Genomic DNA, 15,391 nt, shown 5'->3' on the forward strand with positions numbered 1-15,391 from the left:
AACACGCAAAATAAACGGTGCAGTTTTTATCTCTGTGTTAACTGTTCTTGTACCACATTAATGGAAGTGCATGTTTAATTGTGCCGTTGCACGCCACAGCTGGACGTGTAATGTGGAACTCATTACAATGCATAATCCTTTTAATAGCTTCACATGCCATTTTACATCAAAACTGCACTTTGTGTGTCTTCCCACAATATAATATTATCCATTCTTCTAAAGATCCATCCATCCCTTCTCTATTGGAGCTCATATCCCAGCCGACTTGGGGCAAAAACCCAAGTACACATTCACAGTGACTGAGTGGGAATTGGACCCACGCTTACTGCAAATGAACATCTTACATCAGTGACACTAATCCTAAATTCGCTTTTTTTCCCTCCTAACCTTCGTTGAGCCATAGCACATTTGCACATTTCATACATCACTAAACAGAAATCTCACAAAAATTACGAAAATAATGTGTCAAATGTTAGTTGAACACCAAAGTGTTATTGTGACGTATGACTGGCAGGTGGACACAAGTTGATTGTACAAATGTCTGCCACCTAGCGGACAAGCATTAAATTGTTCTGCCTGTGGCTGTATGTGTATGGATAAAAACAAAATACACGTCTACTTTTTTTTAATCAAAAAGAAATTACACAAATGTTTCGTGTGATTTCAAAAAGCACATGATGATCTGTCACGCCACGCTAGAGTGTCAAATTCACGTATTAATGCTCTACTTGTTGTCTGTAGACAGGCAAGAATGCAGTACTGTAGTAAGAAGTGAAAGAACAGAGGACCAGTCAAGAGAAAGCATTTACACTTTCAAATTATCCCCCCCCATTAACCAAACCACGTATCCTCACAAGGGTGACGGGAGAGCCAGAGCCCAACCCTGCCAGCTTCGGGCAAAAGGCGGATTATTACCCTGAACTGGTCGCCAGTCACTTGCAGGGCAGATATCGACACCGTCACTGAGTGGGAATTGATCCCACGCTGCTACACCATTAGTGACTCTACTTTCAAATTATTTTAGTTTTAAAAAAGTGATTAATTCTTGTGAAATTGTGTCCTACAACAAATTTTGATTGTAAGAGTTGAAATAATCAACAGTCCCGTGAAAAGTATTTGCATCACTGTCCTGTTCTCAAATTTCTGGTTTTGTACATAATTTCCCCATCTAATCTTCAAGATCAAGCAAATGTAAATATCAAAGAAAACCCATGTAAACATACAAGTGCAATGCAGGTTATAAATAATGCTTTTATTGACTAAGTGGGAAACAGACAAAAAACATTTGGGGCCAAAAACACCCTGAGCCGCAACAACTGAAATCAAGTATTTTGTATATGTGATGAGTCTTTTTCATCTCTGTGGACATATTTTGGGCTGTTCTTCCTTGCAGGACAGTGGAGGATTTAAGCATGGACGGCCTTTTCGTGCTCATGCCACTGCATTTTAATGGGATTGAAGTCCGGACTATTACTTCGTCACTCCAAAACCTTCGTTTGTTTTCTTTTTTTTTTTTTTTTTTTTTTTTAAATAATTCAGAAGTTGACTTGGTGTACCTTGGATCATTGTCCTGAGCTTCAGCTTGAGGTGACATGATGACTGAGCGGTTCACCTTCAGGGTTTTACGGTAAAGAGCAGAATGCATCATTACATCAGTCACCACAAATTGTCGAGGTCCGGCTGATTCTGAAGGATCAAAGCAAACCTTGCTTTGATCCTTCAGGACCTGGACGATTTAAAGGATCAAAGCAGACCCAGACCACCATACTACCATTGGGATTGCTTTGATCCTTCAGGACCTGGATGAGGACGAGGTCCAGGTCCTGAAGGATCAAAGCAGTCCCAGACCACCACACTAGTGGTAGCGTGATGGTCTGGGACTGCTTTGATCCTTCGGGGCCTGGACAATTTGTGGTGACTGATTTGCTTTCTTTTTTCTGAAATGCCGTTACATATACAAGAGGCAAAAGGCAAGATACCTTCCATAAAGTTCCAACTTTTTTCTTGTCAGTCCATAAAATGGGATGTTCTACCAAAAGTCTTGAGTCATTTAGACAGTTTTTTATTTTTTGTAGACAAGCAAGGCCTCTTTATACTCACGCCCCCGCATTGCATCATGTGACCAATCAGGCTTGGGTGTGGTCAGTGAAAATAAACTCAAGCTTTCCCCAAAAAAATGTTATTAGCCACATGTGATTTGATAAGGGGGGCAATTACCTTTTCACCCAGGTAGCTTTTACCCCCCACGCCCAATAAATAAAATCACAATTTAAAAACAGATACGTACAACACAATGATTAAACGCTCTTTGTAAATAAAACGTAGATTGCCACACAGACCCTTGAACGGTAAATTGTGCCACAGAATCGAGGTGGAAGGTTACGTCAATGATTGACAGACAGTTGTGGGTGGACTCAACGTTTTTTTGTCTTCTTCTTCAAAGTAGTTTCAAAAACAGCTTAAATCTTCTGTATAAAAATCTGTACAGCAGCAAAAAAAGAAAACCACCGCAAACATTGGTGATTAACTTTTAAATCAACGTGGGAACAGCGTACACAGCGACAAATCTTGACACACTACAGTACATGAAATCCAGACAATTCCAAGAAAAACACACCCTGTCCGGGGTTTCGATGTGCCACACTCGTACCTGTAAGATAAGAAATCAAAACCTTTGGTGGCTCACGACGAGGAATTTGCTTCTGCTTTTAAATGTTAAACCGTCATAATTTCCTGAGTAGGATGACGTTTTCAGAGCAAATTGTTGCACAAGCAAATGATTATTTGAAAATTAACCGCTTTGCAACCTCCTGAGCCTTCTGCGTTAAAAGGCACTTTGAGTAACTTATCAGACTGCATAATAGATTCACAACTTCTGAATATCACCTTGCATAGTCAAAGGTTTTTTTTTTTTTTTGCAGGCTGCAGGATTGGCGTCGTTACTATTTAAAAGACATTGCTGCACTATAGTAATCCATATCATCAATTTTATAATTATTAGTCACAGTGGGAGGTAAAAAAAAAAGGAAACTTATGATAAAATAATTCTAAAGACACAGAGTCACCGCCAAAGTTGATAGCCGCTAAAGTACCTGAGGATATCAGCTAGGAATTTCACAGAGTGTAGTTAGGAAATTATGTGCAGCCTGAATCTTGATAAAACTGGCATAATGAATCGTTTCACATTACAATTAAATGCCACTGGCGTTCCAGAATAACGGTGTGTAGTGCTGTATTAATGGCACATGAGCCTGTTATGTAAATGTTTGAAACGTGATCACAGTGAATTCAAACCCATCCGTCTGTACGAGGGCAGACGACACCGGACAAAACCGAAAATCTAGAGGTTCGGTTTTCTATTAACCTGGCTGGGGTGTGTATTTACATTTCTTGCAGGAGAGGCCAAAGTGACACTTTCGCACCGTTGTGATTGTCTACGAAGCACTTCGAAGGCATTCCATAACAATGCGGGATCACCAACTCTCACTTTGAGCTTCACTGAAATGTATCTAGTCAAACTTTTTTTTCCAGCCCCGTTCAGTGTGTGTAGTTCACATTCAGGCTGAGGTAGCAATGGGACGTCATTCCAATGAGAGAAATTTGTGCACATCCATCACCACTGTAATGCTGTGGTTATTTTTTTTCCAATAATTTTTCATCTCTGCTTCATGTGTAAGACATCTGTGTTGTTTACATTCAGGCGACTGGTTGCGTCTCGGCAGTCCTAAGGCAATCTATGTCTGCCGGCTTCCGCAGAGCCGTTCTCTCACCACCTTCTTCCCTGTTCTGGTCCAGCTCCAGTGACAAACAGGCCAACTCCTGGTCCTTGGAATTCTCATCAGGATAAATAACGAGGAAACACGCGGCGAGGAAGCCGAGGAAGGAGCTGCCGGAGGCCACCATCGGAATGACTCGCACGCTGCCCACAGCCTTGACGACCGTTCCCAGTGCCGATGCGACTAGAATTTGGCTTATGTAAACCTGGAAATATTGAGAAATTATACAGACTTGAGCATTATGAATTTAAGACATGCAGAGTCGTCTCTGATTGAACATCATCAGCTCAGGGATGCATTCTAGCACTTGTCCTCAATAGGGCCACAGATGTGCTGGAGCCTTTCCCAGCCGGCACTGAGTCACAGGCAGAATATACCCTGGAGTGCCAGTCAATTGCAGGGCCCATCGAGACAACGCTCCCCTCCAAAAAAAAACCCCAAACATCCACATTCACATTCACCCCTCGGGACAATCTGTGCATGTTGGAATGTAGGACGAAGCACACAAGAGGACATGAGTCAAGATTTGAACCTAGAATCTCAGAACTGTGCTAACCACGAGCACAGTGTGCAGCTCCAGGTAAACCTAGTTTGTACTTTCAAATATATATATATATATATATATTTTACCATGCTGTGATTCAAAGAACAATCTTGGAATGTTCCAACTATGTGCTGTATTGTGAAAAATAACTCTCCTTAATGGAGGACTGTGCTGGTGTAGTTGAAACTCCAATAATTGAAGGATCTTGTTCTTTGACAGCAAACAACTTATACGTGAGCAGTGAACTCAATTTTGCCTCAATCGTGTCTAGACACGACGAATCAAAAAAACAAAAGAGTTCTGATTGCTCAATGAAATGAAAATTGTCTGCGACAGGTAAAGGAGATTTACAGAACACACTTTTTAACATTCTTAACTGCCACGTGTCAAAACTGCTTAAAGTTGATCACTATATTATAAAAACAAAAAACAAAAAAAATCTGCCTGTGTGGAGTACGTTGACACCAAAGTCGTACTGCTTTATATGGGAGTTTCATCCAATGCATATTCATCTTGTTCTTCTCTTAATTGTTGACGGCATAATTTTGAAATAATTGTTGCCAAAAATCCAAAGAAAATGCAAAGCTTGCTGCACAATTTCCTCAGTTTGTGATCAAATTATACACAGAAGCATTAGTGGGTCCATTCAACATAAGAGGTTCTACTTTTATTTGAGTCCTGTTGGGTAACGCAAGTAAAACTTGGGAGCTTGGCACGAGTCATTTGACTTACTTGGCATGATAGGATAGCGCAGTCAATACCAAAACCTCTTCTAGTGTTGGCTGGACTATGGTGGATGTACTGAGAAAAGCATTACACCAGCAGGGAATTTAATGTTTGCTGACAAATACTGTTTTTCTGATTGCTAAAACTCTATTCGGGGATTGCATAAATACCTCCTTAATTTCATGGTACTGTCCTAGTAAGGCATACGGACAGTAAGACATGCTCATTGAGATGATGCCCATGCTGCTGATCATCACCATGGCGACGTAAACATTCGGGAAGATGGCCATCGCCGCAGTTCCTAAGATTAGAAAGGCATACATATAGTGAACACATAAAGTACAGTATAAACATTGTATGTCAGTGATTGTACCGTATTGCTGCTGTTTATTCCATCATGGATTCTCACCTATTGCGAAGCCCAGAGTCCCCATAATGTAGATGACCCTGATGCTCAGGTCAAAGTTATCTAAGTACTTCTGAAGGATGGCTGGTTGGGAAACAGACAAGCGCAATTGTACCACTGATTACTTTCATTTTGCAGAGAAGAGACTCAAGCGAGTGAACGGTCTTGAAACGCTTTATCAGGAGTTTTTGCATTTATACCTGAGCAGAGAGCAGCAGTAGCAGCATTTACCACAAGGCCCCAACACCCCATCTGCACACCGCTGTTGTAATTCTGGAACTCTGTGGAATTGGCTACCGCCTGGAACAATCACATTACTATTAACAGACATATTGTTTCAACAATATGAATATGCCATAATTTCCGGACTATAAGCCGTGACTTTTGTCACACGCTTTTAACCCTGCGGCTTATACAATGGTGTGGCTAATTGGTGCATTTTTGTGACGGCCGCCAGGGGTGCTCGAGCAGAAAAGGTAAGAGCGAGACAGGTGGAATATGTGTGTCAAGGAAGGCGCAAGTTTAATGTAACTTTGCGCTTTCTGCATGCATAAAATTACCATGAACAGATGCTCATCATAGAAAATGCAAGAAGAAATACATATGACGCAGCTTTCAAGTTAAAAGCAATCAAGCTGGCCGATAAAGAAGGAAACAGAACTGCTGCACGTAAACTTGGCATAAATGAATCGATGGTGAGATGCTGGAAACGGCAGCAGGAAGGACTGGAGCAATGTAAAAAGACAAAAAGAGCTTTCAGAGGTAATAAAAGCAGGTGGCCTGAACTGTGTTGCTGCTGTGTTACTGCCGCGTCACAGGCACTTTTTTTGGAAAGAAAAGCTAAGATATATTATTAAAACTTTGAAAACACTTTCTGTGTACCGTCTTTCTTTGTAAATATCTCATGTTTCAATGTGGCCACGTGCGGCTTATAGACAGGTGCGGCTTATGAATGTACAAAATGTTTTTCCCTTGAAAAATGTGCTCGGTGAGGCTTGTAATCAGGCGCGGTGCAGAAATTACGGTATACATCAATTTATTTCTAATACATTGATTATTTGTGTGCTCAATTTCTTCCAGGAAAAACAGACAGCTCAGTGTGTAAAGTTAAAACTGATACGGGTGCCGGTGAAGGCCGCCAATACCACCAATGATGGATTAAGGTCCGGGGAGTTTCCTGGCCATGGATCAAAATGTCGATGTTTTTCTCTCTGAGCCACGCATAATCACTTTTGCCATCCATAATAAAGGTTTGGGTTTTATTAGAATGTGCATGTGTACCGAAAGTTGCAGCCACTGCAAACTACAATATATATATATATATATATATATATCTCAAGTAGGAAGGGTGTCTGTGTACCTTCGGGTCTCCATGGAAGATGACTTGGCCCATGAAATCTGTGTAGAAGACAGCTTGAGCTAAATATGAAAACCACGTGACCAGGTGGCAAACACAAAGCCTCCACAGCGGCTTTGGCATCTGCACAGTATAGAAACAGAAGAAATATCATTTCAGAAAAACCTGAGTTTGGAAGTAATATTTAGAAACATATTGTAGGTGTCTCTCACCTTCAGCATTGACAACCAGAGCAGTCGTACAGTCTGGCCCCTGTTGGGCCTGTCATCGCTGCCGGAGTCCTCTGAAGAAAGGCTGCTTTCCGATAGCTGAAACTCCCGCCTGGCTCTATGCAGCTTCAGATCGCTAAGATCGTTCAGGCTGCGGGAAGTGGTGATCGGCGGCGGACTTGAGGTGGTGGTCCGTCGCAATCGGTGACGCTGAGATCCCACTCGTCCATAATAAGAGAATGTAAAAGAAGGCTGAAGGAACAGGAACAACAAATTTTTATCAACGAGTTTTATTTTAGTTTTCGCAGTTCTTCGTGAAAGGTGTATGATAAAAGTGTTTTACTTGTCGGTAGAACGTATGTTTGTGTGGGCGCGGCGAAGATGTGGCGCTGAAGAGCCGAGGACCGGCTTTGTTGGAGGTGTGGCTTTTGTTTGCGTTGGAGTGCTCAGCGGGGGACAAGCGAGCATTGACACCAGCACCATTAGCCAGCTTGGTCTTCTCAACAGGAAGGAAACAAAAGCATGTGCATCTTGTAAAATTCCTCTTGAGCATACAAAAATATCAGATAAGAGATGTACTTTACCTTTGATTTCATATGTGAGCTGTCAGGGGCGGGACTAACTTCAGGATGACCGTTAATCTGGGCATTAAGATCAAAAAAAGCAGAATCTCCAGATTCCACAACCATCAATCCATCTGCAGGTTTTGGCGGTCCATCGGGATTCAAAGACCCAATACTCTGATTCGAAGGACTGAATGCATCTTCTAGACCTTCCTGGATTTCAGGTAAAGCCTGCTGTAGCTCAGGCAGGAAAAGCTGGATCTGCAGGTGGAGGTCGGGATCCAGGTTGATTGTCGTGTCTGGCATGGCTAAGACTGAATCGCTTTTACTCCGCATTCGCTCCATCACCAGGAAGTCCATTTCCTTAACCTGAAGGTGTGATTGGTGGTTCTCTCCAAAAGGGGCTTCCTCCTCTGCGATGACCTCGAGAAGCTGTGGTGAGTGACTAACGAGTCGGTAAGATGACTGACTGTCTGAAGTCCTCCCTTTGGTATTAAGCTGCAGGGATGGCACAAACTGTCTCTCGGGGATGCTGAACATGTGCAGTATGACAGAGATAATGAAAATGAGGGCTGTGAAAAGGAAGAGGACTTGCTGCTGTGACTTAAACACTTGACCCAGAGAAGTGTTAGTCCAGTCGAGACCGCCTAACATGTAGCCCAAAGCGCCACCAAGCCCTGCAGAAAAAACACACACACAAAATAGCATCATTGTTTGCATGCCAAATTATGTACGTACACGTTTTTCACAAGATTGTACACTGGGCTCGTTATTGATTTATTTACATTGGAAGAAAAGAAGCAATAAAAGTTCTGAATTTGTAGTAACTGCTCAGGCAAACGCAAGCGGACTTTTCTATTGTCACTAAGCAGAACATATGAATAGTTAACATGGGACAATTATAGTTGTTATTTATGTTGTGACCACTGTGCTCTCTCTCTCTCTCAATCTCTCTCTCTCTCTCTCTCTCTCCCTCTCTCTCTCTCCCCGACAGTCTCTCAAGCAGATGATAATTGTGATCTGCATTGAACGCAGGGAGCAGGCGGAGGAACAATTAGAAAGATGGAGGCACACACTGTAAAGGAGAGCAATGAAGATTAGTCGAAGTAAAACAGAATGTGCGTGAATGACAGGGGCGGATGGGGTAGAGTGAAGCTCCGAGGAGACGAGATAGCGAGGGTGGACGACTTCAAATACTTGGGGTCAACAATACAGAGTGTGGTAAGGAAGTGAAGAAACGGGTCCAAGCGGGGTGGAACAATTGGCGGAAGGTGTCTGGTGTTCTATGTGACAGAAGAGTCTCCGCCAGGATGAAGGGCAAAGTTTGTAAAACTACGGTGAGGCCGGCCATGATGTACGGATAAGAGACGCCGGCACTGAAGAGACAACAGGAAGCAGAACTGGAGGTGGCAGAAATGAAGATGTTGATTTTCTCGGTCGGAGTGAGCAGGTTGGATCGGATGAGAAATGAGCTCATTAGAGGGACAGCCAAAGTTGGATGTTTTGGAGACAAGGTTAGAGAGAGCAGACTCAGATGGTTTGGACATGTTCAGAGACGAGAGAGTGACTATATTGGTAGAAGGGTGAGGGAGGACATGAGGGGTGAGGGAGGACCTGAGGACAGTGGGTATTAGAGAGGAAGATGCACGAGATAGGCTTAGATGGAAAAAGATGACATTCTGCAGCGACCACTAACGGGACGAGCCGAAAGGAAAGAAGAAGAAGATGCTGTTCCTCTACTCTCTTTTCAATCTCAACCCAGCAGGCCACAGCAGACGGCTGTCCCACAAAGCCTGGGTTCTGTTCCACATTTCGTTAACTTTCCTTAAAAGTTTTTTTTTTTTTTTCTCGGTGCAGTGTCGTGTACAACGCTTTGAGATAACTTATTTTATGAATTGGCTCTGTTTCAATAAAACACATTTGACAATTATATTTGACAGAGGAACTGATGACTATAAGAACTGCAGAGAAGAACAGAGATCACAATTGCAAAAACATCAGCCACAAAACCTTGTTTATATCATGGCAATAATTTCTTCTTTTAAAGTCTGTTACCGAGCACCAACACCAAACTAGCGCTAACGTTTTAGACCAATGCTTGTCAAAATATTCTTTTAAAAATAAAAGGCAAGCACAATATGTCATTGTACAAGGAGTCCTCAGTTTCTGACACAGTTCCGCTCCTATGATGGTGACTTGAGACAAATTTGTCCAAGTCAGAATGTGCCGTTGTCTCGCCTGTGCAGTGATAAATGTCTAACCACAAGACTGTTTTGGCTGAAAACTCTTGATAAATACAATAGACTCCAATGTAAAATATTAAATACAGCACTTATGTATCAAAAAGCACTTTGCGTGGCTTTTTCTGAAGGTTGCCCGTCGTTCGCAATCTTGAAGTAAACTAAGGACCCTCTATAATTCTTTACTACTTGTCCTAAACTGGGCACATTAAGGCTTCCAGGGCCACATTCGGGCCACAACCCACCACTTGAGAATCCTGTTATAGTATGTCCCAATTTCCGTGAAGTTGTGTCTGAAATTGTTACCTGCCGAAAAGGCGTGGATATTTAGGGCCATATCTTGCTCCTCAGTTTCCGCAACATCGAGAAGGTACGCTCTAATCGGTCCATCGCACGCATCGGCGCAAAAGTCCAGCACGATCACTCCCAAAACTGTGAGGATGATGCCCATTGGCTGATTCCCGGGTCGATCGCCAATGGAAAGCCCTGAAACAAAACTCACATTCATAAGGCTAAGCTACAAAGAGACATCACGGAGCATTAAACTTTGAACTCACCGATTAATGATCCATTTAAGAACATCGCCATACCGAGCAGGACGCCAACGCACAAAGCCAGGATGAACGGCCTCCTCCGACCCCACGGCAGCGTGCAGCGGTCGCTGGCTGAGCCCATCACAGGTGTGAAGATGAGACCGAAGATAGGACTGACGAACCACGTTAGACTGTAATATTGCTCGGGCAGGCCTGGGGACAAACACACACACAATCGAGTCAATTCATTCAATATATTCAAGGAGTGGTCACAGGACATTCAACTGTTGACTATAAACCTTAGAATTTTAGTCCGGGAAGAAAGAGTCGATAGTTGTAAAATGATTCATTTCGATGAATCCTTCCCTTACAAGGCAACTTTGTGCCGCCGTTTTGGAACGAATGCTGCTGAACGACAGCATTCATCTTTTTTGACACGCACTGACGTACATTTGAGTGGACTACATTAGAAGCGGGCTGAAACTTTATGATGCATAGATTTGTTTGTATTTCTGCATTATCTAAAGCGTTCTTCCTCGAAAACAAAGCACAAATCAGCTCGTGAAAAAAATGATGATAGCTTCCTTTAAAGCCTGAGTGTCATCCCTATAAACATTCTAAAATAGATATTGTAATGAAAAATACATATAGCATTATTCGCTTCAATGTCTATACGAAAAAATAAAGATGAGCAGAGAGCGCGTCATCCATGCACAAAGTTGCGAAAGTCTCATTCGACATCCGAGTGGTCGCCATATTGGTTGCGTCTCCCGTTTGTGACATCATCCCGGACATTCGCCGTTGAAAACACGTTGTGGCCCCCACTACGGGAGACAAACACGCCCCTTCTGACACGGAAGCTCTTTTCGAAGAAGAGAACATTTCACAACTGAGTGAAGTGACCGGGGCAATATTACCCGATTGTTTCGAGCCATATTTAGATGATATGCGGGTAACTTCTACTAACAACAGACTCACAGACAGGATGTATGAGCCACCCCGGCCGAAGCTGCGCTCGTCCGCGAGGCACGGCTTCGGCGGCCGCTCATCCGCCCACCTACTATGGGACACGGAAGCTCTTTTCAAAGAAGAGAACATCTCGCAACCGAGTAAAGTGACCGTGGCAATATTACCCTATTGTTTTGAGCCATATTTAAATAATATGCGGATCACGGCCAAACCGCATGCGGCCAAACTACCTCCCTGTCCGATCCGAAGCCGACGCCGTGATCGGCGGACATGGAGCTGACGGGCACATTGACCCATTTAGCACCTATGACTTACAGACGCGGATCTTTTGGTACGTTCTGAGTGGATTACGTCCTCCCCCCAAACTATTTTTTTTTTATTTAGTAGCTGTATACAAAACTACCTGTCATTTGGAACCCACGAAGCTCTCATCCTTTGCACCTGTGAAATCCATTTTCCACGACGAACCGGGTCTCTTGGAAACTTATGAAGGGTAAATCCATCGTCCCGAGTGTTCGAGTAATATCCAGCAATGCAATGAGCTGGCATTTTGGCTAACACGAAGGAACAAAGAGCTACCTTCCCGCATTTAAAACTAATAGAAACAAACGAGTCCGCTTGAATGCTCTACTGCCCTGTATGTCACTTCTTGCTTCTTCTCGAAAACAAATCCCTCGAGAAGATTTTCATGGTGGAAGTTACGAAAAGACATGCATGTTAAAATCATGTTTTGTGGTGGAAAAAACGCATGGGTTCATACCGGCTGCTGTTTTTTTCCATTAATAACATACTAAAAATCATGCATTTTATGACAGCGGCCCTTTAAGTACACACATTCCTGTTACGTTGCCTGCAAGACGACAGCATAAAAAATTTCCATCGCCTTGTAGAGAAGTGGAGGATTGTTTTCTTCTCCATTGTATTTCCAGCAGTCTAGTTCTCTCGCCGGCTGGTTCTCACGGGAAAAACATTTTACCCACGCTGCCTTCCTCTGCTGAGGTCTTTTCTACCCTCTTAAGTCAACACAATCGCAGTTACAGTTGCAAAGCATGGAGGGGGTCCGACAAAACACACTCCTGCTCTTGGCAGCTGCGTTACAAGTAGTTTACTGACAGTGTTAACAAAAACTGTGTGATGTTTTTACTTTTTTAAATGCCTTTTTGTGTGTGTATGGTAATGTTAATTAGCATTATGTTTACCTCCATAGTCAATCAAGGAAATAGAGTCGCTGATCCCTACTTCGGAGTACGCCACTATTAATAAATGTACATTTGTAGATATAATATGTTTACAACTGCATTTTTACCATGGGTAAATTGTATTGCCAAAGAGGACAGAGAGAAAAAAAATTATATCACACAACCATTTGACAAGACTACAAAAAAAAGTTCTCCCTCCGTTTTCAACACAGCGCCGCAAAGCCGGATGCTTAGAAAATGGAAATGCCTCCATAACCAAACCTAAACTTTCTCTCAATATTGCAAACGCGAGGAAAGACGGTGAAGCCGAAATGCGCTGTGTTGGACATTCTCGACATACCAGGAAAAAGTGCCTTTGTTCCTTTTGCCATTGACATTGCTGGGCATGCAGGTTACATGACACCGCGGGGCGATAATGTCCACGGTGCCAGTCCAGTTCCAAAACATTTCTGCTGTTGTCCCGTTAGTGCCGCGGGGATTTTTAGGCGTTATACTGAGTTGGGCAGTCCTTAAACCACCTCTTGCAATACATTAATTATGCAGTAAAATATTTACTTTTGTTGAATTGACAGTGAGGTTTTCCATTGTATGACTGCAACTAAGTTACCTGGTGCGAAAACACCCTTTCAAATGCTTTGGAACTAAAGTAAATACGTACAGTATCTGAAACAACATACCGCAAGAGTGTTTACTTAACCTCCGTATAACGAGAGTGGAAATGTTGTAAGAGTGGAAAACAGCATATTCGTTATAGCATTGACCCTAACCCTGTGAATCATAAATGTTATACTACCCAAGGCTCTGACGCAAAGGAAAGATACAAAGCCAAAATAGAGGGCAAAAAAAAGAGATGAAAAACTGAAAATTTTAGGAAAATCATCAGTTAAATAATGCCCGCGTATGTAGTAAAAGGGGAGTGGCCGCAATCATCCCACAAGACAAATGTTGATGTAGGAATTTGAGAGCTAAACAAACAGCAGTGGTGCGTTACTTTCCCAAAAAAAAAAAAAAAAAAAAAACCACTCAAGAACGCATGTTATCCGGGAAGGCTGTCAGCGAACGAAATCTTACTGGTGAATTCAATTGGATGCTGCAGGCTTCACCATAATCTCGGCCAGCCAATCAGTGCAAAGGAGTATAGAGCTTGTGCACCTAGATCATCAAATCACATCACTAGCCGGAAGTGCCGGCCAAACAAAGCATTCTTCAATGCTAAGTCAGTTGGAGACGACACGAAAATACGTCTTATAGCACGACACCTGGAGTTTTGTCCGATACCGTTAAACATTTAGAAGGTGATAATAAACGAAGGTACGTGGAAAAATGAGAAACACTTGGCACAGAGGGACTCATATTCAATGCCGAAGTCGATGTTTTCGCCGATAACAAATAGGACTGTTAAAGCACTTCCGGACTCTTACAAATACTTTGTTGCTGGATCTGTTCTCAATCAAGAATAAATCCCACATAGCGATGGAGCCACTCACATTTTTTCAATACGAATAAATGTAAATTTAAATAAATGACCCCTGGTTTTACACAAACTCGCATTCATTAACGACGATTGAAAAAAAAAAAAAAAGACAGCGAGTCGGCTCCTCCGGAAGCGTGTTGTGGCCACACGTTAAACTTCGGTAAACCTCTCCATGACAGATGTTTTTTTTTTTGTTTAAATATGCATTGTTCTCAAATTACTCCAATGCGGGCAGCTCTTTTGGACCGGCAATATGGTGCCGTGGAAATGGTGACGTGATAAGAATGTTCAGTTCTGATTGACAGAAAGGTATTGTATGTCCTAATATTTTGTACTTTCTCTTGCGTGAATAATTTTGGTACCCAAAATATTAGCAACAGCTCATTATCAACCACAATAACCACAACACATAACACAAAAAGAGTGTTAACATTATCATGTTAATGATCATCTTGGTTGTGGTTATATTGGATATCATTGCGCAAGTGGTCATACCGTTGTAGTTGGCTGGAGTATTTTAAGTGTGATCATTACGAATGGGGGGTGGGGGCTAATACAGTATTCTGCATTTGTTGGGCTAAAACGTACAGTTGTAATAAGCATAAGTGCCCTGTGACGGGGTTAAGAAATAATGTTCAATGTCATCTTGTACCAAGTTAAAAAAATAACCTGACGGCATAACACTGTTTATATTTAATTCTCAAAACTTAAATGAAATCATTGAACTCGCCATCAAGGCACCAGTCAACTCATGGGACCACATTGACAACTCGAGTAATATACTTGTACAGTATATGAGGTTTCATAAATGTTGAATCTTTGTTTACCTATCTGCAGCAACACCGGTATGACCAGAGCAGTTTCCATAGCGTAGCAGTATTCCCGGCCGAACATCACTGCTCCGTGCATGACCCATCGGTGCAGGGGGGTCTGCCTGCCTCCCACTTCCCCCGATGCTCCGTCTGCGTCCTCTGCCTCACTTTCGCTGTCGACTTCCATTGGCCTCCTTTTTTCCTCAAGGTTTAAAGCTGCCAGTTCTTCCATCGGTGCTTTTTTTCTTCACTTCTTTGAAGTTAAACTGAGGTTATCACCCTATAAGCAATACAATTACAAACTATTATTTTCATTATTCTTCATCTTCAAGCTCCCAAGTACTCACATCGCTGCTGTTTTCAAATATCTTCAGTGCCTCTCCGCTTCATGTCACAGTGTTATCCTTCCAATTGCTAAAAGGTCTCACGACATCAATCCTCTAATGTCCCACAAACCAGCTAAAAAAAGATGCAGCGTCCACACATTCCAAAATATGGTCGATTTGTATATTAATTCAGTCATTCTTTTGCGTACCCCTAAAAAAGACCCTGCGTGCCTCGTGGCACTGATAGCAAACTTTGA

The 15,391-nt window shown here is 42.5% G+C and overlaps 2 protein-coding genes across 3 annotated transcripts in view; both read right to left on the minus strand.

The window, feature by feature from the left end:
- LOC133501100 (DENN domain-containing protein 3-like) overlaps positions 1–5,077 on the minus strand; it is a 26,748-nt gene extending 21,671 nt beyond the window's left edge. For both annotated transcript variants that reach the window (XM_061820553.1, XM_061820552.1), the window contains exon 1: positions 5,053–5,077. The gene's annotated coding sequence lies outside the window, so the exon portion shown is untranslated. The remainder of the gene's footprint in view (positions 1–5,052) is intronic.
- LOC133500316 (solute carrier family 45 member 4-like) lies at positions 3,697–15,040 on the minus strand. The gene is made up of 11 exons (XM_061818856.1): positions 14,824–15,040; positions 10,412–10,567; positions 10,128–10,307; positions 7,603–8,258; positions 7,362–7,514; positions 7,022–7,270; positions 6,813–6,932; positions 5,653–5,752; positions 5,456–5,536; positions 5,217–5,347; positions 3,697–3,981 (listed from the first exon to the last, which is right to left on the minus strand). The coding sequence occupies exons 1-11, from the start codon at positions 15,038–15,040 to the stop codon at positions 3,697–3,699; spliced, it is 2,328 nt and encodes a 775-aa protein (XP_061674840.1).
- Between the last annotated feature and the right edge of the window lie 351 nt (positions 15,041–15,391).

The sequence above is a fragment of the Syngnathoides biaculeatus genome, chromosome 5, assembly GCF_019802595.1.
Source record: "Syngnathoides biaculeatus isolate LvHL_M chromosome 5, ASM1980259v1, whole genome shotgun sequence".
Lineage (NCBI taxonomy): Eukaryota > Metazoa > Chordata > Actinopteri > Syngnathiformes > Syngnathidae > Syngnathoides > Syngnathoides biaculeatus.

Excerpts from the sequence above, each read along its gene's own strand:
- LOC133500316 (XM_061818856.1), bottom strand. The coding sequence starts at position 15,040 with ATGGAAGAACTGGCAGCTTTAAACCTTGAGGAAAAAAGGAGGCCAATG. Across the intron at positions 10,308-10,411 it reads GTGCGTTGGCGTCCTGCTCG|GGCTTTCCATTGGCGATCGA; the intron begins GTATGGCGATGT and ends GTTTTGTTTCAG. Across the intron at positions 6,933-7,021 it reads TCTGGTTGTCAATGCTGAAG|ATGCCAAAGCCGCTGTGGAG; the intron begins GTGAGAGACACC and ends TATACTGTGCAG.